Source organism: Bombus terrestris, chromosome 4 (assembly GCF_910591885.1).
Source record: "Bombus terrestris chromosome 4, iyBomTerr1.2, whole genome shotgun sequence".
NCBI classification, from domain to species: Eukaryota; Metazoa; Arthropoda; class Insecta; order Hymenoptera; family Apidae; genus Bombus; species Bombus terrestris.
This window is the reverse complement of record NC_063272.1, coordinates 17838353-17865281: the sequence shown is the minus strand read 5'-3', so window position 1 is coordinate 17865281 and position 26929 is coordinate 17838353. Positions and strand designations below refer to the sequence as shown.

Below are 26929 nucleotides of genomic sequence, written 5' to 3'. Positions count from 1 at the left end.
GAAAAAGAGATGACCATTCGCAATAACTACAAAGTATAAACAGTGGTTGTTAAATTATCGAAGGTTTATGTATGCTAGTAGATAGCATTTCGTGGATATGGAAAAAAATTTAAGTGTAGATTTTTATACATTTTTATCCTCTATTAATAATTTTTGATTATGTGAAGAACACATTATAAACGTAAGTATTACGGTATAAATATGAAAAGAGAAACTCTAAAAGTTTCTAATAAGAGATATTTTAATATTAACAGTATAACCAAATAATATTACGTTGAAATGAATTTAATCATCTTATCATATTTTTATATCAATTATACTGTTAATATTAATGATAATTTGTTATAAAATTTAATAAATGCAAATCGTTTATTTCTTATATACATAATTTTAAGCTTAGCATTATTTTATACTAGCTAATAAATTTGATCTGCGTTCGGTATTTTGAAATAGCGCTCTAATTAATTGTTTAACCTGGGGTGCTGTAAATTCTCGCGCGAGTGGTCCTTTACCGTTATCCCATCTTACTTCGATTTCTTTCAGTGATGCACCCAGAACTTGAATCAGTTCTAAAAATTTCTCCCACTTTTTAACATGTTGATGAATCTTTTGATGAACCTGAAAGCACATCATTGTTCTTAATATTATCGACAGAAAGCAATATCATTCCAGTTTAATTTCACAGGAACTTTTCATTATGAAATTCCTAATGAAATAGTATTTTAGTAGATTAATTTTGATGTAACCTTTTTATATAAATTAATCCATAATAAAAGTTTTTAAAATATTAAGTTATATATCTTTCCGACGTAAACTTACCGGGAATATTTGTGGTGCACGCTTAACGATCATATTAAATAATGTTACCAATTCGGTAGCAACATCAGCGGGAATGTCTTCAACAGATATCACTCTGATTATTAAGTCTTCGACCATTGAGTTCATAATGCATCCTAAAATATTATTAAATTATTAATCAACTAAATACTAAGAAATATAAAGGACAAAAATTATGCACTAACCTACAGCTCTACAGTAAATATTCACAGGTAACACATCTACCCAAACTGTTTTTAATAATTCCAGCTGTCTAATGCACTGTCTCATTGCACGTTCAGTACTGGGGTGTAATTCGGAAGTTTGACCCAAAGCGGATAAACCTTATTTTAAAATAAATCATTGAAATTATTCGTTACTTAAAAAATATATAGATACTAATGTACAGATACTAACCAGATTCTTTGAGAATATCAAAAATAATATTTCGTTGGTACTTCATGTGCTCTAAAAAGCAGGATGATCCGACATCTCTCAATACTAATACTTGATCCGCGAAAGTTAAATTAAGATTATGCAAGGATTCTGGTAATTTGTCCCTATACTCGTGTCCCAATGTGAGCAGATGATGCGCGAGATACATGCAATTGTTATGAAACATAGCTACATAAAAAATATACAAATATAAATCATTAATATTATAAGAAAAAGGTTGTTTTCATTTATATATACTATACATTAAATTATTGGTTTCTTACCGACTTGTTGCGGTATTGTTTCCAAAAATTTTCGGTGGTGTTCAGGTACCAAGCCTGCGTACATTTCAAAAACATTTCTACAAGTATAAAATAGCTGCATAGCACAGGTATCCGAACTATTACAAGCTTCATCCAAGATATATCTCGCGAGATTTAATGTTTCTCTCGCGCTGGTGCTAAAATATAATTCCCAATATAAGCTTCTTTCAACTCGATTGAAAAGTTTGGGAATTACTTCAATACCTTATTTGACATTTTGGAAGTTGAAACGTATCGTCACTTAATTTTTTATACGCCTTTATCTCGTTATAATCGTATGTATCTTCTGGGAATTCAAGCGGCTTCTAAAACATGAATAAAAAACGTATAATTTACGTCACGCTGTATTCTATTATATTACGATATCTCAAAATAAACTTACCTGCGGCTCGTATGTAATGCAATCATGTAAATCTTTCTTCATAATGGTTCGCGCTTTCGCTAATAAATCCTGACAAATTTTTTTTATTAATAGCTTATCAATATTCTTCGTATATTCTGACAAAAAGAGTTGATCATTTGTAATAAAACCTAAAATATTAAACGTTGATTGTTATAATTATACCTGACTGTAAAAAAATAAAAAAGAACTTACAAATTTCCTACCAATTTTGACCAAGAAATACTGAAAATCATTGATGGCTTGAACAATGGGTGTAAAATTTTTTAAGTCGGCGCTCGATGTTGGCGTAATTCGCGAAATGCAATCATCCTTTAACGATGTTGATAATCGTTCGAGTAGATGAGGTTGTATTTCTTTCAGGAATGTTCGGTCATCGTGTATAGTAAATTGAAAATGTTGATAAAGAAACTTAAACAACAATTCCAAGTTGTAGAGTACACTTTTGTAACCGGGTAATTTCTTTTTGTTTAATATTTCGACGGTGAACATTTTTTCGTCAATTACATATACAGAACAATCATCATTGATAATCGGACTAATCACGTGATTCATAAGCGTTACTGAGAATTTATGCAGATGACTCGAAAGATTATCGATACGGTGCAAACCCTGAATTAAATCCTGCATGTCGTCCACCTCATTTTTTACGTTCAATGTTACAATCTCTGAGTCTTTATCGTCGACGCCAGTCCAACATATTCGCTCGTGCAATAACGATGACGTATCGGACAAAAATGAAGTATACAGATTTAAATATTCTTCTTCGATCGCCGTGTAAATATCAAGATCGCGTAAATCCGTTTGCGGATTATGTAAAATGGTTTGCATGTGGCACAATGTTTCAGCCGCATCCACGTACCGTTTTTCTTCTTGATAATTTTTCACAGATTTTATGCATTCATGTAGAGTTAAGAGTTGATTGGAAAGTTGTAACATTACGTTTGATTCCTTTAACGCTTGAGAGAGAGTTTTTAATTCTTTCGTAGAACCAGATAATTCTATCTTAACCTGGAATAAATGACGATAAAACTATTTATGCTTTAAACAGAGCTTTTGAAGATTACATTTATTAAGCGTACCTGAGTATCTATCTTCTTTTGCAATGCATCCATTTCTTCGAGTAATTTTTCTCCCTTTGATACCAAATGCTGATCTTTTGTGAGTTTCGACGTAAACTCGACATAATTATCATCCATAAAATCTTTGACATCGTATTTTAATTTCGTTATTTCTTTCTGTATTTCTGATATCTTTTCATGTAGATTGATTTTTTCCAATTTTCCTGCTCGGAGGAGCAAACGGCACGTTTGAAATTTTCATAAATGGCATGTTCTTTACTTTAGTAATGTAAATAAAAAATATACAACTATTCACATAGGATAATATACGAATCAATAATATTTTCGTATCTTTTATTTAGATGTTTTTATGATAAATTTTATACTTCAATGAAAAATATCAATTACATTCGAATATATTAATTTGTATACATACCCGCTGTGATCAGTACATCAGTTAAAAATGATGTCATTTTGATAGGATATTTTCGTGTATTTATCACAATTAAATACCAGCTCTAATCACCTCACTATTAAGTTGGCCTTAAGTATGATCACCTCATGTTTGTACACTAATATCTATACAATAATAAATGGTAAAAAATGGAATAAGCTACACTGCACCAATTTACACTCTATCACAGGTTAGCGCAGTGCAGCTGTTGGTAGTGGCATTACGTTTATCAGAGCGACATCTCTCTCCGTTAGGTAGCGCCATCATGCAATCATCGTTAGCCATTTTACGTCTTTCAAAATCGTTCGTTTGAAAAAGTAGCAAATCTGCGAAAACTTTTCACTTGTAATGTAAAGAAAATGTTTATTACACGTATGTGTTTTAAATTTCTTAATGTAATAAGTAATAATGTAATATGAAACATCGTGTAAACTGCGTTAATTCACATAATACTCTGGAATGTTAAAATTTTTTAGCACTTCACGTTTCAAACGATCGATATTTTGTACACGAAGTTTTGAATGAAAGAACTTAAAAAATCTAAGTAAAATATTTCATAGCTAGCAGAATAAAACGTATGATGCAGATATTAAGAATATTATCGATCGAAATGTATTTGGAAATTGATGTGTATTTATATACCTAAGTTAGTAAAATAATACGTGGTTATATCGTACTATGCTTTTTTCCTTAGATAAATTATATATGTTAACATAGCCAAACTTTATACGATTAAAATTCATACAGAATAATTCATATAACTTGCATAATATATTATGTAGATATTAAGAATATTATCGTTAAAACTAATATGTATATATTATATTATGTATATTATATTTATATATTTGAGTTAATAAAACAATATACGTATATATTATATTTTCTTCGCGTTTTATCTCAAACGAGTAACTTTATGCAATTCGAAATTCATACAAAATAAGGCAATATAATAGATAGAACGAATCCAAGTGGATCTTAAAGTCACGAAACGCCATAGACAAAGACAGGTTCTCCCAAGAGTAACTCACCTGTTTCACAACCTGCGTGACGTATTATACCGTACCGTGTCACGTGACAAGCTTTACCTTCCAACATTCGTAGGTGGTAGTAGTAATAATACTATAGTGGTTTATGGTAAGTATGGTAGTGGGCAGTGGGCCTAGACCGAGGTACGACGCGAGGTAAGGCGCGATTACTGGAAAGACAGCAGGAATATAACGAGTCGAGAACCAGTCAAACCGCGCCCAACGTGACGCCAGGTGATTATCTTGTAGCAACGAAACTCCTTTCCGCGACATACATACGTTTCGTTATACATATATCTTATAGATCACAGAAAACCCTACGATACCATTGAACGATTGTTTTTTCGAGCGTAACGAAATTCGAACGTACATCGCGTAGCGATCTATTAAGAAATACATGGTGCGAAGTGTGACTTAAAGTGATATACCAAGATTTAGTGGTGAAAAGATTTTCTCATCGTATTAGTCGGATGCATGAGAATGAACGGCATCTTTCCGATCGTGGTTGGCGAAGAGTTTGATGAAGGGAGAGTAACGGCAGCGATGGAAACGAGTCGCCACAGTCGAGCTCCGATCTCTCGCGCGTGAAGGAGCACGTCGAGAGAGGAAAGGTTAACGCTCGAATTTAAAATACAGTGCACTTTTCTGCGTTTGCGTACTGGTTCCGGCATTGGAGTGCTCGATTTCGATCGTGATTTACGGATCTCAGCCGAGCACGTCCGTTGGAACTCCGTGATTTCAATGAACTTAATTAAAATACATTTCCATGAAATTAAATCAATTCCGTCAATGAATTTTAAAGATAATTTATAATACCGAAATATACAATGAGTAAGAAGATTCCAAATACCCGAAGAACGTGATCGATCGTAGTGACAATTGGAAATTTATCTTACATAATGTAATATACATAGTAATACCTTGTCGTGGTTCTTTACGAACGCCGAGAATGACATATTGATAGTAATAAGCGGCGGCATCGGCGTAATGACTACGGTCAGTGAAAGTATAGTAAAATTTGATTACGCGTTACATGGATCGAATCATCGTGTGACGCATCCTAGTATCGTAACGATAAATAACGAAGATCTATAAAACGGAATCTGCGCCAAACATAGAAAATTCCTATATTCTTTGGGAATAGCGTATTATTCTATTCGATAAATATATGTGTATCGTTATCTCTTTTTAAAAATCGGCGCATGTTTATTTATCGAAATGTCGCAACAAGTGTCATCAAGGTGTAACAAAGTTTCTAAACGAAACAGCGAAGAATATAAAAGTTCAGGAACTGCTGTCGTTCATAAAATTAGCGATAGTGACTATTACAAAGTGAAATTATAAGTAAAGTATCGTTTAAGAAAAATTCAAATTGTAATTAAAAAGAAAGACTCCCGAGAGTGCATACGCGAAAGAAAATGCGTATTCTGTGTTTGCTACTGACATTTCTGACTGTTTACGGACAGTCGGACGAAGGCTACGATCAATCTTCTATTTATTATACCGAGCCAACTTTCATCAACGTGAGTAATAGCAATGCCAATGGTGGTTTGTCGGAGTTGCACGGTGGTCATATTGTCCGAGGCCAGAGATTATTGGAAAGATCGAAGAGCCCTTATCTGGTGCGCGAAGATTTGTTCGTGGAACGCGAGGGCGAGCTAGTGATAGAACCTGGGGTAGAGATCCGGTTTGGTCCCATGATCGGAATCACGGTTCGTGGTATCATAACTGCAAAGGTAATACTTAAAAAAACGGTACAATACTAAGTTTATTTCTGCTACGTTCTTTCGGCCATTTTCCTTCCAGTTATATTTTTCTAGCGTTAACAAATATTTTCGCACGTATTTTGGACAAAATATGAAAAAATTTCCTATTGGTACGCATGATTATTCGTTTCGATCTTATCGAAATGCAATTCCTGTTGAGATACGAATAAAATATTTTAGAAAATGTAAGGCAGTATAATAAAAATACTTGGAGATATTACCCGAGACATATTTGATCGTAGGATAAACATCGATGTTTGCCGATTAACGATTTTCATATAAAAGTTACCGACAGAACGGAATAAATTTATGCGAAAAAAGGAAACGAGGGAAACGTTATAAGGTAACTTGAGCGAATAAATTGCAAAGATTACAAAGAAAAAAGAATTAATCAGAAATAAGAACGCGAACCATCATTATAAACGTTCATGTAGATATGAATAAACTAACGTTGAATGAACGTGAGTCATCTAGACATACGATTGTGCACGTGTTATTGGTGTTGTTACGAACATGCCAGAAGTGACGGATGCCAATAATTCAAATTCTCAGAAAATTTTACGACTATACTTAGATTTCGCCATAAACACGCAAGAAAGCCGGTCTTTACGATCCTCTGAGAACTTATTCTTGTAATTGGTACCCTGCTTCTCTCTCTCTCTTTCTCTCTCTCTATCTATCTATCTCTCTCTTTTTTAATAATAATTTTTCTTCGTGATTGTAACATTCCCTGACTAAACCAAGATAAATGTAAAGTGACTCAGAATCGATAGTATGGAATTGATAAGCGATAAGAAGCTACAGCTACGTTTTTCATACATCGGCCTACATACTGATGATTCAGATTCACAGAAGACGTATACTAAGTAAACGCTAGTTACTCATTTTTACGTATCTCTTTTATTAAATAATTGAACGATATCTTTGTCTATCGATTTTTTAAAAAACAAAACATAGAATTATGTCTTTTACTTTCATAAATTAAAGCAATATAAACTTCGCTAAAAAGATTTTTGTCTTTTTCAGACTTTGATCTTCGCTTGTTTTCAGACAAATTGTAAGAATTAATTTATTACTCTTAACGTTTAATGGAAAGTATCGTTGATCCATTTGCTATGATTATGGAATCAAATATGGAATCAAATTAATAAAGACGGTTATATAGAAACGAAAAATAGAGAAAAATTGCAGATATAACGTAACGAAAATGAAACAACGCGTAAAAATGTAGAGATCCCTAAATGAAGAATTTATTACGTCCGATAGATTGGCAATCGGTAATACGAGACATGTCGATTTTTCTTTTAAGAATTGCATTATACGCCTTTGTATAGGGAAATCTTATCCTCGAGGAATAGGTTCCCGTGGTAATTCTATACGTATACGTTTTAAATTTGTCTTTCCGGTACAATTAGAATCCGCTTGACTCTCGAATGCCCCTTAAGATCGTTTCGCCTCTTGTTACGCGCTACTTAGCTCCGGTTCGTTCGAACGTTGCTTCTTTTGGCTCCTTTCCGGAAGAGCAACGGTTGTCGGTAGAAGGTTTCACGATTTACAAATAACGAGGAATAATTAACGGTGTAACTGTTCGTCGTTCCGGGGGACAAACTCGAAAGTAAAGTTAAAACTCGCAAAATCGAACAGATCGTAGAAGAGGAGCACGATATTAATTCACAATCGGACATATCTAGATTCCTTCTGGATATTCTTTCGACTAATCCCATCTTTCGTTTATTTCGGATTTAAATTTATTTCATCTCTTATCGTATACTTTCAAATTATTGTACAATGCGATAGCGTGTTTAGACATTGCAAAATAAAATCTAGGAACTTTGAAAGGAAAATTGACCGGTGCGAAAGAAAACTAAGAATCTTGTAATTATTTTTTTTTTTTTTTTTTTTGTAAGTATACTGGGCATAGTTTAATGTTAGTTTAAGCCAAGTTTAAAGAAACTAAGACAGTTTCTCTTTAAATATTAAAAATCTGCTTGATCGCTACTAACTGGAGTAACATTGGAGGGCAAAAATACGAAAACTGCAGCGAAGCTAGTTTTCAGTGAAAGAAAAAAGCACGGAAAAGGGAATTGAGACGAGGGGATAGAATGTCTCTGTCAAAGGACTCTGAATGACCGGAAATTCCAGAAACACGCGAGCTGAGCTGATTGTTAGTTTATTCGCATCACGTAGAGGCAACGCACGGATCGAGCTCGTTGTGACCACTCGTCGGCTATATGCGTACACGGGCTGTTGCACAGAATGGATATTATTGATATTCCGGTAGTCCGGGAACAAATACTTTCCCGTTGGGGGAGACTTGTTTCCAATCTGATTAGGTATCTTATCTTCTTTTTGAATTTTTTGTCTTTTTCGAGAGATAAGCATCTAGATAGGGCTTCGAGGATGGTTTGGGTAGACACTGAAATTTCGCAGACGTTCCGTATTATAAATTAGTTCTATGAGATAAATATTTAGTATCTATACAGATTTATTCCCGAGACTGCGAATATTTTCGCAAAAAAGAGATACGATTAAAATAAACAGAAATTTGGATTATTAGTTCTGGATATTTTGTGTCCACGATGGCTCGATGCAAGAACTATCGATGATTTGTACTTAATGATATGTTAAATGTTCATGTTCAAACAATTTCTGATACAGAAGCCCTGCTGTTTCAAATTTTTCTCCTAATGCGAAAGAGAAGGATTACAGCTTACGCTATTTGCGTTTTATATTGATACATAGAATTTGAAATTGTAGTTTTTTATATAGATATATTAGATATACATTTACGTATTATATGCATTCTATGGATTTTTGTATCTTTCAATTTCTCTCAACTGTCTGAAATCAATATTTTATTTCATATTTCTGTCTTATCTTTCCCAAGGACTCGTCAACTGGCCGCTTCTAGCTGATTCTCCACGTTAGTCCTTTATCTTTTTCCACATTATTCCACATTATTTATTTAAGACAGCTAATTTGCTACCTCGTTCGTAGAACTGTATCGTCTCTAAAATCTGTTACCTAAACACTCTCAGGCGAAACGCCGTTGGGATATACTTTCGTACTTTAAACTAAATTCTATATTTAACAATAAAAAATATTATTTCGAATTAAATTCTATATTTTTTCGTGCACGAAGGATTACACCGAAAGTGGAAAAGTCTCTCGCCGTTTCTAATTATAGCGTAGACTCGCGTGACGAACATCCGATAGGCATTTAAAGGCTGGTAGGTGGAGTTGTTCACCGGCGATGTAGAAACGAGGCTCTCTAACCGGGGTTAAGAGAAAACGAGTGGAAGTAATCCATTTACACCGGATTTCTAATCGTGGCGGTTCCGCGAGGGCTGTTGCGAGGAAGAGGTAGCTAATAGGTCGATCAAAGAACGAGGCACGGAATGGCGAGCACACGATGTGAAAAAAGCACGGACGAGCGAATCAACTCTGTACGCTGTGCCGCCTCCACCACGCGATGCGTCTTAGGTCACGGATCAAACAGCGGTTCTTGGCCTGAACTGTTAACCTACGACCTCGCTAATCCTCTTACGTTCCAACTCGGACGAGACCTTCCCTTCACCTTGTGCGCGTGCACGAACCATTCTCGACTACGTATCAACTCGTAACTTCGTGATTAATTCCTCGGAGAATGGACATTTATTTGTAGTTTACGATCTACAACTATAGCGAAGGCTGCGAGGCTTCTCTCTATCTCTGACAGAATCTTCACCCATTTGTTATCCCAATACTTTTATTGGAGAATTTGAAAAGTTTCGCCAGTCGATGATCTAATAAATAAAATTACCAAGAGAAGGATTAGCGTCGAATGTTAAATACCGCGTAGCATAGCGAACGTAGTGTATCACTGAGTATCAGCGAATTCTAAGAAATGCATTTATAGAAATTCGAACGAAGAACGATAGCTACTAGGATCTACTAAGAGGAGGTAGTAAGGACTAGAATGGAGTAAACGATGTTCTATCATATGGCCAAAGTTGTAGCGAATTCCAAATTTAAACTACTCGATATCGAGCCTTAAATACCAATATCTACGTGTAAATATCAATTCGATCGATACTTATTTATAGTTCACGTATGATTTATGATTAAGGGTGAACCGCAAGCTCCAATTTTATTAACCGGAGTAGAGGCGAATAATCAAGTTCATCCTATCGAACCGCCGCCTTCGATACGACTGGTCGATGGACCGACTCCGTACGAAGGTAGATTAGAACTTTTACATCGCGGTGACTGGAGAGCTGTCTGCACAAATTCGCGAAAGTAAGTAAACTCGATTCGCGTAAAGAATTAACATTTATATATCTATGCCTCCTTAGCACGTTGATTAAATCAATACGTTGATGCTTAGCTGGACAAGGGCTGATCTAGAAACAGCATGCAGGCAGCTTGGTTTCCAAGGTGGAAGATGGTGGTCGTGGATGGATAGACGATGGCCAGCGAAGCCACGATTGCTTTACGAACAACCAGGTTGCAGAGGCACCGAGTCCTCTTTAACGAGCTGCGAGAGATGGTCTGAAAGGCAGCTCGGTGGTGGTGTTTGTGGTACAGTTTTAACCGAACCTATAAACGTAGACGTAGTTGTAGCGTTCGTGAAAGATCACCGACACCGTACGATTTTCAGATTATCATCCCGATCTTGGAATATCGTGTTTACCGCGCCACGATGGAGCCACGAGAGCGATCAAACATTGGAGAGGCATTCGTTTCGAAGAAGCATTGTACGATCGACCACTGATCCAAGAAAATACGCTTTACGTACGGAGATCGAAGTCGATTCTACGGAACGTTGTGATCGAGTAAGCATTTCATAGTTTAGTCCTACTAATTATTTAAAATATAGATCGTTTTCATAGCTCGAAATTTGGAAATCAAATTCAGATGAATTTTGGCCTTTGAATTATAGCAAATTATATAGCCTTAAAATTGGATTGGTGATCGTATCGTGAATTATGAAAATCTGTTGGATCGATCACGATTTCTCTAAAATTAAATATCGGAGACGAGTGTTATGTCTCGACGATCGAAGCTAATGAACAACATTTAGTAACATTGTTTCTTTTTAAAAGGCATGCAGGCACAGGTCGGGAATATAACGTTACGGCAGCGATCGATGTCGAGGGTGTTCCACCGCAAATGGATTCGATTTCGGTTATTCATGCTGCCTTTACCGGCATTAATGTCACTACGCCGGATGGCCCTGTCGTAATCAACAATAGTACCGTTCAAAACAACAGAGGTAACTTTATTCCTAGTCTGATCCGATGGAACTATTCGAATTTCGCTTCGTCGTTAATTTTTATATTACTAATTAACGATTAATTCGTAGGATATGGAATTTACGTGAACAGTTCGTCGGGAATGACACGTATCAATGATTGTAGTATATTAGATAACGGAGCCGATGGAATCAAATACGTTCATTTCGACGAACGACCCGATGACAAATTAGACCGTACAGAGGTGTTTGATTTGTGTACATTTCCAACTACGGCCAGTCAAACATTTCCTGTTATAATATCTATGGAACAGAGCAAATATGCACCTAACGTAAAACGTTGTCCACAAGTAAATGAATTTATAAATTATCATACAAATAGTCATAGAGGATACAAAGAGAGCATCATGTCTGGTGTAATGTTAATTTTAGCACATCTTTACAAGACCAGGACACGTGTTGACTATGCACTTTTTGCAAATGAAGACTGACAGAAATAACAGTGCTATGATAGAAGTGTACGATGGTATAGGCGAAGCGGAAAAATTACTAGCTAGAGTGAGAGTAAAAAATGGCACGTTACCTCAGAGTGTGGCTACAACTCGACAAAATTTGTATGTAAAATTCGTCGCCGAACCACGTACGAATACTATCGTTTTCGTGCGATTGTCTTCCGGTTATAGTAAGCTCGCAAATAATTAAAATTTCATCTTAACTTTCTATATTTCTAATCCTTCTATCTCTAATTTCTATATCTTCAATTTTATTTCAGAAAAGACCTACGATCTAAACGTGACTGGAAGTATCGTAGCCGGTAACAATGGAAGAGGAATCGCGGTGGAGAAACTACGATCGGCCTTGCACGTCCACGAAACCTCTGTATCCAGCAATAAATATCTAGCCGGTGTGCATGTGTTGGGTGGCGCTGCGGATGTGAATATTACGAGCAGTCGCATATCTTTTAATACGGGAGACGGCGTGAACATTACCCTTACCGGAGGAAATCGCAATGTGTCTCGGACGAGTATTTCCTCCAATCAGGGTTACGGGTTTGCAGTATGGTTGAATGACAGTTCCACCACCGAATACGTTTATTTTAATCAGACTACCGTAGTTGAATATTCGCAGATATTTCGCAACAAAGATATTGGCATCCTAGTGAGTATATTCTAAGAAAAATGAATTGGCAGAAATAGATTTTTATCGAAGCCTTGTTACGCGTTGGAGCGAATGCTCTGAGAAATTAACAAGCTTCTCTTATAATTTGAAGAATAGCGATTCCATTAATATGGATGGCTGCATGAACCTATAAAAAAGACAAAATCGATTAAAAAAAGAGATCACAGTTAATATTATTCGTATTATTTATAGGTTGGTAATGCAACTGGCAATTCGTACGTGAACGTGACGGGTAATTGGTTCAATAGTAGTTCTGAGACTGCGGTTCAAATAGGATCTAGTTGGAGACACGACGAAGGATTATTAAAGCTTCAAATTGGCCACAATTCTTTCATACAGAATACAAAATTTGGGATCAAATTGAGTCCTGCTCTCAATTTAAAAGCAACGATAGAATACAATTACTTCAGAGAGCAGTCTAGTGGTTGTATACTAATCAAGAATCCTCTCTACGAGGAATTTAACATCTTGCCTGCGGACATCGTTGTCAGACATAACGAATTTTACAATAACCGTGGTGCCTTTGTAGTCAGCATCGGTCTTTCACCCTATAGCGATGTACAGAGATTATTGTTCACTAGAAATTTTTTGCGTGACAATCGTGTCCGAGAACTGTTCGACAGTAGGAGTACCGTAAGATCCAGATTAATTCCGCGTTCTCGAGTCGCGGCCGTAGTCGTTGTTTCGTCGAGCAACGTCGAGGTTTTCCGTAATATTTTACATAATCCCGAATCACGATACGAGATTGGCTCTCATTTAGAAGATCAGAGTAAGATTATAAATTGTACTTATAATTGGCTTGGATTTGCTGAAGAGAATAAGATATTCGAAAGATTATTCCATAGGTTTGTACCGTTTAATGTTACATTTGTTTTATAAACTTTATGATAGACCGATTTTATAAGCTTTTTAATGTACCGTTCCATTTTAGAAAGGACAGATACAATCTCGCCAAGATCGAATACTTGCCGTACTTGTTACATAGCAGCAATCCAGGGGCCAACACGATCATCTCAAATCCAACATTCGTTCCACGATTCGTTACACCCGGTACAAACTTGGTCGGCGGTGAAGTGGATGGTCGCGAATTTTTAAACTCTGGAGAATACATCGTTGAGAGGGATATCAACGTGCGACCAGGTGGAAAATTGATTCTGCACCCTGGGGTCACTTTGCGTTTCCCACCAGCTGTGGGAATGATGGTTGCTGGAACGTTAGACGCTCGTGGGATAAGGCCAAGCGATATCCTGTTCACTTTGAAAGAAGAACTTCTTATGGATTCGGACAACGAGACTCTTACGAGCCAAGCATTTAGTGGACTAAATGAAGCGGAGTCCGTACCTGTGAGGCTTCTTGGAGGAAAGACGAATCTTGAAGGAAGATTACAGGTACAATTATTTACCATTACTGACGAAACGCTGAATCAAATGGAATTATAATAATTAGGAAATTGATGCAAAATTATAAAATCAAGGAAAAGGAAAAGAAAAGAGAATTTTGAATTACACTATGGATTTCTTACGTATGCTTAACAGGTAAAAGTAGGAGAAAAATGGGGAACAGTATGCAATTACGGTTGGACGATCCGAGACGCTGCTCTAGTATGTCACCAATTAGGTCTCACTTTAGATCCAGATAATTGGCTGCTGGAACGTTCACAAATTCCAAATGCTGGTATCAACGAAGACATTATTTTAAGTAACGTTAGATGTACCGTGGACGATAACGATATATCAAAGTGTAAAGCAGAAACAGAGCAGAACTTTGAGAATTCTTGCACTCACGAGAACGACGTTGGTGTTAGATGTTCAGAAGCTGCGTGGGCGGGTCTTCGACTGGGACCGTTAGCCCTGAGAAGTGACCTTCAATTTGTAACGATAGAAAAAGCAGGTCTGCTTGACTACACAACGAATTCCTTCAAGCCAGGTACAGGTTTTATATAAGCATTTAAACATTTTTAAAAATTTTTATAAAATACGATTATAAAAGATGATTAAATTTGCACAGCTCTTCAAATCGATTTTGCGAGACATTCATTGGACAGTGTTAGAATAATTGACAATCTACAAGACGGTCTAGGAATTTTATATTCAGATATATACTCGGTGGATGCTGTAAACACCGTGAAGAACAGCGATTTCTCGCAAAACGGGGGCAGTGGGATCAGTTTCAAACAATTGGGAATGGAAATCATCAATTCTCGGATTGAGAACAATAAAGTCGCGGGGATAAGGCACAATCCTGCCCTTTCTGCGGTTCAACAAAGAGAATTCGCTGGGTGGTTCCTGCGTATGCCAGATTTAATTGATTCGTCGTATAATCCAGTAGTCATACCGTATAACACGAGAGACATTGAATTGTCCAACGAAGAAACTAAATATATGATAACTGTCAAAGTTACCGGTGATCCTATTCGACAACGTATTGCCATTAAAGTAAGTGTATCGAAAGAATTGGCATCGCTTTCTGTTTTTACAAAGAAATAATTAAAAAATACTTCTCTGATTCTACAGTGCACACCAGGATATGTCATCGGTATTCAACTTTTAAATCCCATCGAAAATCGTAGTACAGAACAGATCGTCCTACATGATTCGCAATATGTCGATTCTAGTCGGGAAAGTTGGAACCTGAAACGCGATTTGGCGATATTTCCTGTAACATCGACCTCTTATGCTGTGATTTTGGAATACGATAGCGGCACCAACGCACTTGGAGGGGCTGTTGTTGTTCTCACAGCTCTTCAAGCTCCGATACAGGTATGGGAATTAGAATATTCAAACGCTTATAATATCGAAGATATATAAGATATTATTTACAGGATGTACGAAACAAAATCGTAAGAGGCCCCATCCCAAAGTTGCTAGTAACCAAGTCCAAAATCAAGAACAATAAGAAAGGTATACTCGCGTCATTTTACAATCGGTACCTGGATGAAATTGGCGATCATTTTCTTCGAAAGGCAAACGAAACTATACAATTGGTCGCTTGTGAGATTTCTCACAACCAGGAGCAAGCTATTTACGTACATTCACCTTACTGGAACATTTACCAGACGAATATGTCTGAAATTGCGATTCACATTAACGACAGCTTGATCACAGACAATGGTAAAGGAATATACCAATTCAGTCGCGATGCAAGACATTCGAATAATCTTTTCCATTGGATAATGCAAGATAGTACGATCGAAAGAAACAGAAGGGGCGGCTTTGAAGTGATTTTGCCTGATGTGTGGCAGTATAACGAGAATTTCACGCACACTTTATATTTTGATAACAATACCTGGCGAAACAACGAGCAGTTTGGCTTTGTAATCGATGGCCACTATGCCACCTTGAATATGTCCAATAATAGATTCGAGGGAAATCAATGTAAAACTGGTTTGATTTCCATTCAAGGAATGGAGAAAAAAATGCAGATTAATAACAATTATATCGAGAGCAATACTGGCGGCTATATGGTAGAATTCAAGGCAGACAGCCAATCAGAAATTTTAGGAAACGTCGATGCGCGTTTTTATAACAACGAAGTCAAACGAAATACCTATGATCCAGCTAGTATGGGACCACGTCGTACAGACGGTAGTCCTAGTTACGTTGTTGGGTTTCATGGTATACAGAAAGTGCAAATAAATAGAAATTTATTTGGCGATAATTCTTTGGATTATGAATTATTGGCTGGCATTAGAACGGCTAAAATCAACAATGAAGTTGACGTATCGGAGAATTGGTGGGGAACTGATAACGATACTAAAATCAGGTATTAATTTATCTATATAACAAACATTAATCTATAATTAATTTATTCGTCTCGTTATATCTCGTATAAATATTCGTTATTCACAGACAAAGTATTTTCGATTTTGATGATTGGAATGATCACGCAGTTGCCAACTACCGACCTTTCTTAACCAGCGATTCTTTCGATTCTTCGGTGTCTGCATCCTGGCAGATTGGAAAGGAAATAGATCTGGATAATTTAGGTGGACGCATAATAGAAAATCTATCCATTCATTCTAGAGACAAGCCTTACGTTGTAAAATCTGATATCACGATCATGCCAGAAGCCACATTGCACGTTTATCCGGATGTTGTTATGGAATTTGCACCCAACGTTGGGATTCTCGTTCTTGGTACATTGAAAGCTATAGGTGCACCTGGTCATGAGATAATAATGAAACCGATGGAACGCGAAGACGTTAGTGACTCTACGAACGCAAAGTTAAGAAAAAGTGGAAATATAATTTCCATGTCGGATGAAACTATCCGTCTTTGTAAAGATGGACGATGTTCGTCCCTGTACAACGAAGGTAAAACTTTTTTAAACGTATATGGTGCTATAATAAATATATATTCATTTTTTTTATCCAAGCTAGGATATTCATTTTATTATATTCATACAGGATTCTTGGAATTCTTCAATAGAACAACCTTACAGTGGATACCCTTGTGCGACACTAGATTTACTGAAAGAAATGCACAAGTAGCCTGTCGACAGTTGGGCCACGACTCCCTTAATGTCTATGTATCCTACGATCGTAGATACGAACTTCATCCTGGTTCTTTAATACGCGTTTGGTCTTGGCCTGAACCATTGCAGGTAAATAAAAGTACACCGTTTAAAGCGATTTCATGATCGTCCTCTGTTTTGAGTGCTGTATCGATGATTAATCTCGTATTTCTCTTTTCTTAACATTCTATATACACACATACTAGATACTTTAATGTAATATTTCAGTGTACCGGAAAAGAAATGAAATTGGAAGATTGTCAAATTAGACTAAACGGCCAATTATACGGGCACCGGCACGAATGCCCATGGGACAGTCAGTTCGTCTTCATAAATTGTGGGAAACGTAATCTGGACGATTCGCATGACTATTGGGGCGGAATACGGATTGCCAACAGCGAATTCGAGCGTCACCTGTACGAGCATCGTATTCACGATGTTGTGACTCACGAAACAGTAAGACGCGTCGAGTCGGTGTTGAGATACATTAAGATCATCGGTGCTGGTATTTTGCATTTTGAGAAATCAGCTGCTCTGCAAACGATTATGAAATCTCCGACGATAACGCACGTTAACATAACTCGTAGCGCTTATCACGGCATTAACGTGATATCACCGACTCATACGGTTCGTATCGGATAATGTCGTTCTTTTATTATTGACTAGATCTTTCCATTATTTTATTAATACATTTGTTAATCTTGTAGGTCGAATTGTTATTCAACGTTATCGATAACGTGCTTGGAAATGGTGTGAATTTACTGTCAATAACGGGCGAAGGTCGCGAAGCGGATGAAAGTTCGTTTACTCCAATTAAAGATCTTAGTATTCCTTATCATTTGTTCAGCATGATCGATATTTGCGATACTACAAAAGAAATTACACTAGAGGAACGAGTTATAGTTTATTACAAATACGACAATCATCCTGTGAATTGTGTTAAGATCTTTCGCAGTGCTTACAGGGCAAAACCTTTTGGATTTAGGTATCCGTTTTTCCTAATAGGATATCTATCCTTCTTTAATCATGTCAAATTTAATTTACATCGTTTTAGGCTTTTGCAATTTAATTTGTTTAATTCTACTGGAAAACCCGGCCGAACTGATAGCATTACTTTATACGATGGAGACATTTATAATATCACTGCCAAAAGTATAGGCCATTTGGAAGCTAATAGTCTCGATGAGAAGAAATTATTCAGAACTCAGGGACCAAGCCTTAGTATAAGATTATTCGCCAATGGTGCAAGCAACGTACATGGATTTATTGCAGAAGTAGTTACTCTACCAATCTCTGCTATTGGATTCAGTAAGGAAAATTATTATGTAACTTGAATATGGAATATCGATTTCATACTCTTCTTTATATATATATATACATATTTTTTTTCATTGTTCAGATCGCGATGTGCAACATAACATTTCCTATTCTGTGATAACTAACTGCCGCGAAGGAGCGATCAAATATGCTAGTGCTGGCGAAGTGAATGCTATAATGACCCTTGAACGTAACCAATTCACAAATAATTGCGAGAAACTGTATGGTAATTTTTCAACCTGCAAGTCAGCTGTATGGTTGGATGTCCAAAATACTCAATCTTTGTACTTTAGAGTAAGCATCCCAATATTTGTTAAAGTATCTTTTAATTGCCTAAATTTGTGCGTGTCTTTTTAAATATATTATGTTCGATATCATAGAATAACGTTGTTCGACAAAACCAAGGTGGTCTTTCGATTCGAGCCGATTCTAGAGGCTCTGCGACTTCATTGGAAGGATGGATTCATAATAATCTTTTTGCAGAAAATTTCAACAAACCTGCTCTGTATGTAAGAAAGAACATCTCCAATGACTCTAGTGAACAGAAAATTTATCCAAATATTTTTCAGATACGTGGAAGGTCGACAAAGCAGTCCCTATCAAGAAGTTATTATATTCAGAAACTATTTTACAAAGAACAATGCTCTCTATGATAATAACATTGTCCTAAAACAAGTAGTCAGCAATATGACTCTGAATTATTTGCATGCCAATCTTGGTGCGCATCTCTTGGAAATCTCTGGATTCGAAGGAGTTCGTTTACCTATCTATCAAAGCACGTCTCACAATGGTTTCTATAAGTATGCAGCTTTCCTCCAACATCCGATATCTCAAACAACAAAAAATTTCATTCGTAAATTCTATGAAAAATTATTTCAGAAATTACGCAGTGGACCGTGATGGCCGTAGCACGATAGTTGCAGGAACTCCTGGCCAACGATATGTGGATAACGTTTTCTTTAATCCGGACAACGATTACGAAATGCTTACGATGAATAGATCACAGTATGCATAATACTATATATTGTTTTATAATCAGATGCATAGAATGTTAATCATATCAATTTTTAATTATACAGACAGTTAGAAATGTGGAGGTCCCATATAGATGCACGACACAATTGGTGGGGATATAACGAAACCCTAGCTGTTGCTGGTAGAATCAGAGACAGGGGAGATTCTCCAGAGCTGTTACAAGTTGACTATCAACCTTTCCATATGAGCAATCAGTCAGTCTTAAATGGCAAATGTCCACCAGCATGGGATTTAGTGGGCGATACATGCTATATATATATTGGTGCTCCCATGGATTTTTTTAGCGCTCGAGAATTCTGTAGAGTGAGTCATCGATCACTGGAATTCCTAGTGTAGTATCGGAAAAAGGGATAGGATTAGGATAATTTAGATTTGTAAAATTCTCCTAATACTATTTATTTAAGATAAATAAAAATAACAGAGATTAATTGGACAAAGAACGATAAATGTTCAACTTGAACTAAAACGCAAAAGTCTTATTCTACTCAAATCACTCTCGAAAATCTATAACGCAACAACTCGATCTCTCTACAACGCTAGCAACTCTACGACTCTAGTCTTCGGTTTCTGCACTCGCACGCTCTCGCTTCTCAACTCACATTGTACCCTTTTTGCATTCTTTCTCGCCGGCATCTCAACCAACACTGTCTTTAGCGCCCCTTTGTCTTTTCCCGCCCTATCGCGCACGTGTCCCGAAAACGCCCGTGGCCAGGGTCACGCAGGCCTTTTCCACGAAACTGTTCACTTGAAAGTACCGACGATACATTGATGTACCCGACGATGCCGCGGCTCTCGCGACATTGTATACGGTTCGGCCGATATCTTAGGCCTTTTGTCCACGATACTACACTAGTATGTCTAATTACCTGATTTATAGACTCGTTTAATGAAATTTGTTTCAATGCCGTTAGTCTGTGAACGCGTCCATGCCATTCATCATGGGCAATTATCTGGAACTTTGGCAATTTCTGCGAAAACAACAAGTTGGATACGACTATTCTGATCGTGCTTGGGTACAACAATTAGATCGTGTGGATAAGTGCACCACTTTCATATATCAGACTATCGAAATTGACTACTGTGCTCAGCCAAGTCCTTTCATTTGTGAAATTGGTAAGTTTTACTATACATATAATTCTAGGAAAATGTCAAGATATATATACCTTTTTTTTTTTTTTTTAAATTCCAGATCCTAAAGTAAATATCGACCCGCTATCTTGGAGAAAAGACATAGTTGCAGTGGCTGTGTTGGGAGCGGCTGGCGTAGCCCTAGCGTTATTAACAGCTGCTATCGCACTCTGGGTATCCAAGTCAAAGAGAAGGAACCTCGAAAGACTAGAAAGACGGAATTCAATCAGACAATCTTTGCATTCTTTGCGATCAGTCGGCTCCACCTCTGGTTTCACTGAACTTGCATACAGACGCAAACCTATTGCGGTAAATATTCTTCCGTTTCAAGCAACTCTTCTACTTCTCTGTCATATCACACAATAATCATTACGCAAATGTTCATTTCAGACAAAACACTCTACAGATACTTTGAATTCGAAGTCGCTAGATTATAGAAGAATGTTAAATGGTGGTAGTATAGACTCAATGGACAAATCTCAATTAAACTCATCCATGGAAGACAATCAAAGCTACGATGTATACGAAGCACATAATCCAAGATATTCCCCAAGCACTAGCGATTTCAAAGGAGCTGTTCAAAAGTACGGCGCTCCACAAAGCGGAGATAATCCAGTGTTTGATTTGACATATCGCAACGAAGGTTTTAGAAATCATTCCACGTTCGCTTCGAGAACCACCAACGACTGGCCCATTGAATCCATCACAGAAACCACCGCTGATGAAACTCCAGTTGTCGATGCTACCAACGAGAGTTCTTACCTTCATAATACCTCTACCCTTCCACTAAATTCGAGTCTTGCCTTGACTGACTCTATTAGCGAATTGAAACGCGATATCGACGGATCAGCATCATACAGTACAATGGATTATGATTCAAAACGCAGTTACGATAACGCGACGTTCACACCGAGTCAGACGTCCGAGCCTGTACCAGAGTATGCCCCAAACTTTAATCCACCAATACCGCCTCATCCTTATCATTATCGCGAAGACAGGCCTCGAAGTGAGGCATTGTTAGAAACTAATTTGGATACAGGAGAAGAAAAGCCTTTACGTTCGAAAAGCGAAGCCTTGCTAGAGACTAATTTGGATGTGTTTTTGGCAAACGAACCAACAGAATTAACGCAACTCTCAGCTGGGGCGCGAAGCAAAAGTCAGCCCTTGGAAACGGCAATGTAAATTGTTAATGGAAAGTGAAATTGCTTCGTTCGGTGAATTACGTAGGTATTGTAAATGTTAAAAAGAAATACTGCCAGGAATGTATCCGCTGGTAGAGTATAATTTTTATTACGCGAAACACGAAGAATGGACTTGTAGGTGGAAATTGATTATTATTATTCAGCCCACCGAATTTAATACTTAAGCTATTTGGACTCAAGAAGAAAGACACGACAGAACGCTGTCATTTTTTCGAAGAAAAATATTTTACGTCTGTTATCTTCTTGTAGCTGAGATCTCAGTATTCGGGTGGCTCTTAATTTAATAGATGTTAACGAATGAATAAGAAGGAGCTTGTTTTACATTTTATACAAGATGCACTTGCGCACAATCCCAAGTTGTACCTAATTACGTAGTACGTAGTACGTAGTATATTCACTAATGTATTGACTAAAAGGAAACTTTTTATTATATATCGTGTACAGAGAAAGAATGATACAACGATATGAGCGATAGTTCGCGATTGGGATAATTTAAAGAGTCATCTACACGCGCGTGAAGCGCACGTGTAAAATAGTTTCTATAATACTTCTCTCTGAGCATTACCGAACAAGCGACTAATGAAAATTATACTAAGATCGGGAAACGCGACGTAAAAATGAAAAATATGAAAACATGTCACAAATGCATGGTATTACACTGCCAAACATGTTGAAGAGAGTATACTTTATTATATTAGCACGATGAGAGGAACTCACGTGCCGACGTTGTGATAGATAACTCGTCCGAGTATAAATTGCGTTTTAGTCTCGTTAACGTACTGATGGTTCTTATCGCATAAGCGAGTTATACATTAAGGAATACTACATCTATACATATATACATTTCTAATCAACACGAGAATGATTTAATAGATATAGTTTTCCTTATAGTGTAGGTGATCTCACCAAACGCCTTCGTAAGAATTTTTATTGAGCAACAGATTATCCGTCCGTACGCGTAAGATCATTATACCCGTGCCTTATTTGGCATATACATATAATATATAAATACAACAGACATCGCGCAAAAGATGTCTTTCACTGAATCGACTTAAGACACTCCGTTATTCGTATTTTTTTATATTGTTTATTGTAAGAGAATCGTAGAGATTTTACGTATAAGTTTCATCGGTGAATAGTAGCTCAACAAATAAAGGTGTACTATGTAACTTTATTCTTCCAAAGAAGAAAGATTAAGACGTTATTTAAGGAATCAAGAATAAGCGTCGATTTACATGCAAAATATTCTTGACGCACTTTTTCGGGAAATAATAGTACGTTCGTTTAAATTATAAAATATTTGTAATTTAATAATTTGTATATCGACGATTGGTCACGACAGTACTAATAAACAAGATGCATTCGATTAAATGGTTTTATTATCACATTATAAGAAAAATCGAAACAAAAAGGATGGATTTTACTTTTTTTATATACGTTATAATTAAATAGACATCTTGGTCTGTGTATAGAATATATTACACGATATAATGAAAGGGTTGACGAATAAATTATGGAAGACTATTTTAAAACAATTATCGAATATATTAATATTAATATCGTTAATAACATTATTAAATATCGGGATCAGATTACTATTCGTCGTAGCCGTTTTTTTTAGACTGCAGAAACGATCAATCGGCGACAGAAGTTCGCCTGTGTTTACAGTAGACGAAAGCTTCTCATATATATATATATATATCATTTTTAATTTTTTTCCTTAAAAAGCTCTGCGCGGTGAAGAAGTGGTTCGCATAAATATAAACGGCTTTACTTGCTCAGCGTCTTCTAGACGCGATTTTTTTCATTTAAATATGCTGAATCTTATTATAAGATAGGCATACAAACGTATGTATATACAATTTTCTATTATACTAACATGATAGGAGAGTCACGCCGAGATCGAATAGCTAAAAATTTCCGTCTACGGAATGATTCCATCAAATTTGCATGAATTATTTAAATATTTTGTTCTAGTCTGTTTTTCAGATCGGGTGAGCATAATTCGAGATAAAAATTTTTATTTTTAAATTATAACACGAGAAATCATCTTAGAAATCAGGAGAATACCTTTCGGTAGGAACTATCTATACATGACGTACGATCAGGAACTACGATAATTAATTGAGAAAAGTAACCATCGATCTGTGTAGAAAATAAACTACAGCAAAATCGTTAAATAATTCATTGCGAATTTGAAAAATATCGATGTACATAGTTCGAAATAATTAATTTAACACGAATAACAATGATAGTACTTTACCTGATATTTCTCAGTACAGGGAACTAGTGTTTTCGGTCCCTATAACATATGTCACAACAAGAAACAAAGAAGAAGGGAAAAATTATTGCACCAATATTGTGTGACATAGCATGTTACGGTAACGAGAAACAGAATCAACAATGCGGTTTGTTCATGGTGCTCGTTAATCCGGAGCACTATTTTTTTTTTTTTTTTTTTTATCTCTTACAGTTTAACTTAATTCCTAAAACACTTATTCTTATGAGCCGGAGATATTAACTCGGAGCACTAGTATTTTCGAATCACCTCGTCATTTTTCATTGCACTTTTCATCGCAACCAAATGAATCGCTAAACGAAATACAACAAATCGCGTGTCACTAATAGCTCTGCTAATAGTTTTAGCGCGTACGTACGATCAGACAACTTCAGGTACCTTTGAATCGAGAGTTTCGATGGTGGCGATGTTAGTTAAAGATCTCGATATTATTGATCGATCCATATATAATCTGTCCTCTCGTCTTCGATCTTCTGTTCTTTCAATTTTTATAACTCGCACGGATGCAAAAATATATATTCGATCGAAAGAAAGATATTCATGTTATATATGTTGGTATTTCTTTTTTCTTTAAGTCCTTTAAGAATGTACGGTGAAGTTTTTGGCAACTACAACTACACGTCGATTATCGATTATTATCGAAGCTCATTTCAAACTTAGCTGTAGCGTAATATTTATGAAAAATATGTATATCTATATTATATTCGTATATAATGTATATATATTATATAATTCGTAAGATATTTTACAACTTTTTATGATGCTTAACTTTTAGCGATAAAATGACCCTGGCTTTTCGAACGTCACTCTTTATATCTAAAATTGCACCTTTCTACACGAGCGCGGTTTGCAGGAACAAGAACAGAGAGGAACATTTGCAAAATTGCAGAGACATGTTCTCAACTCAATTTTTATCCAAAGAACGTATAATTCATCCCTCTCTCATGCGTAATTATAGAAGCCAATGACATTTGCACTATCGATTCTAATAAGATTTCAATTACTCGTCAAGGCTTGCTTCTTTTTATGCGGAAAATTATTCGAAAGATTCGCTATAAAAAAGAAGCTAATACATCGCAACGAGGAAGGGGTGAAGAAATGTTGAAATGTATCACTTTACTGGAGAAAAATAGCGTTTAAAAATCATACAAACTAATTACGCGATTGAGCGATCAATAAAAATCTCAGGTATCAGCATTCTCGACCTGGTTTACCAACGTTAAATAATTCAACATATGTATTATATAGCAGTCACTGTAGAAGAACCGTAATTATACGTATGTACTTTACTAGAAACAGATAACGATCGATTACAAGCACAAACCGATGGTAAAAATTGGTTCGAGGCGATGACAATATCTTGAAGGAAAACGTTCGCGAAATGTTTGCGGCATTCATGGCGCGATCCGATGATGAAGTATCGTTAGACCGTCGTTATCACACGAATCGTAGTCTCCTACAGCGATTCTGGCAAACCGATGAGCCGGAAGCTAACATGAACCGACACTTTGGAGTCGAATAACTTACTCGATAATAATAAAACTCGACAACTTTACGGCGAACCAACGACAATAACGTATCTCGTTCGGATAAATTCGCGATAGGGTATATATTATATATAAATTTCATATTTAAAAACTTTATATTAAATTAAGTAAAACTCTAAAAATAAAAGCGCTATATCACGCCGGTGATTTTGCTTCTCCTTTTTTGTCTTTTTTCGCTATATTAACCAGAGTAGATTATCGTAGTTAACACGTTCGATCATAATACTATAGCCGGATACTCGGAACCACGATGTTGCGAGCCAATCTTCGTACGAGTTAAATGCTAACTCGTCGTGCGTTAAATTCGTTGCTCAAATTCCGAATATCAGCCATACGGTTGTGGTGGTCGATTGCTAGCGAGCCTACTTAAAATGATCGAAACGTGAACGTTATTTTGGAACGCCACGGTATATTAGTGACACGATCAGACGATGCTAGCTGATCGCGGTTCGTCGCCCCCCGGAACGTATGTATCTAGCGTCCTGATGCTTAATCACGGAGCGGCGAATGGAATAAAGCGAGAAAAGAAAGAGACGCGAAGATGGGGTGACAGAACAGAAGCCCAGGGAAAACACGGGGGGATGAGGAGAATAGAAAATGTGCCGTGCGCGTCCTGTTCCAGAGGAACTGAAACAAACGACGAGAAAGAAACGACGTCACTGCGTTATGCTACGACGACTTGCATCTGTCTCTAGACTAGAAAGGAACGTGCCACCCTACGACACGTTAGATTTACAGGGTGGGAGATGGGGGGAGCTTCTTTCGAAGATAAGAAAAAGATGCGAATCCAATCACGTTGGATACCTTTCGAGTCTTCGTACCGCGAATTTCCTCGAAGCTGTTTTAAGACAAGGAATCTTCTTATCATGCGTACAAGCGTACGACGATACGTTGCCTTCTTTTACAAGCAGCAAATAAACGTAACCGTTCAGTTTCTATCGTGCGAGGCTAAAAGATTCACTAAATCTTGCTGAGAATCACATGAATCTTGATCGGATAATCGTCATCACACCATGAATACTTCGATGAATGGATTGCATTCTGCTTGGGGAGGTGCTGGGACAGGTACGCGCTTTTCCAAATCCATTCGAGGGAGGAAAGCGTCGATACGTTCTGCGGTTGGTGTGGTCGCAGTAGACACAGTTGCTCCTGGTGCTAATTGCAGACATTCCGCTGGAGTTAACTGGAAATGCA

General features: G+C 36.7%; 3 protein-coding genes across 4 annotated transcripts in view; 1 reads left to right on the top strand and 2 right to left on the bottom strand.

Annotated features, from left to right (window-relative positions):
- Positions 1-350: 350 nt before the first annotated feature.
- Positions 351-24281, bottom strand: LOC100651752 (centromere/kinetochore protein zw10 homolog). 2 transcript variants are annotated; one of them, XM_012307682.3, is made up of 11 exons: positions 24153-24281; positions 3472-3614; positions 3057-3259; positions 2181-2985; positions 1957-2105; positions 1779-1879; positions 1536-1711; positions 1234-1440; positions 1023-1160; positions 820-953; positions 351-618 (listed from the first exon to the last, which is right to left on the bottom strand). In XM_012307682.3, exons 2-11 carry the CDS (start codon positions 3506-3508, stop codon positions 403-405), a joined length of 2166 nt encoding a protein of 721 aa, XP_012163072.1. In that variant the 5' UTR covers positions 3509-3614; positions 24153-24281; the 3' UTR covers positions 351-402. The 2 variants fall into 2 exon arrangements, with proteins under 2 accessions (XP_012163072.1, XP_048261220.1); XM_048405263.1 differs by having other exon boundaries at positions 3472-3815; positions 24153-24278.
- On the top strand, positions 4647-23260 carry LOC100651194 (protein bark beetle). Its single transcript, XM_003394702.4, has 27 exons — positions 4647-6253; positions 10392-10561; positions 10650-10843; positions 10923-11097; positions 11368-11537; positions 11628-11866; positions 11949-12198; positions 12289-12674; positions 12888-13540; positions 13627-14083; positions 14231-14621; positions 14703-15130; positions 15209-15454; positions 15517-16457; positions 16544-17007; positions 17101-17297; positions 17436-17834; positions 17915-18192; positions 18262-18515; positions 18607-18818; positions 18905-19029; positions 19094-19324; positions 19404-19529; positions 19604-19862; positions 20471-20672; positions 20749-20996; positions 21078-23260. Exons 1-27 carry the CDS (start codon positions 5936-5938, stop codon positions 21867-21869), a joined length of 8805 nt encoding a protein of 2934 aa, XP_003394750.2. The 5' UTR covers positions 4647-5935; the 3' UTR covers positions 21870-23260.
- LOC100651517 (RNA-binding protein fusilli) overlaps positions 23414-26929 on the bottom strand; it is a 28480-nt gene continuing 24964 nt past the window's right edge. The window contains exon 12 of the mRNA XM_012307678.3: positions 23414-26918. Coding sequence (XP_012163068.1) covers positions 26742-26918 — 177 coding nt within the window. The 3' untranslated portion in view covers positions 23414-26741. The remainder of the gene's footprint in view (positions 26919-26929) is intronic.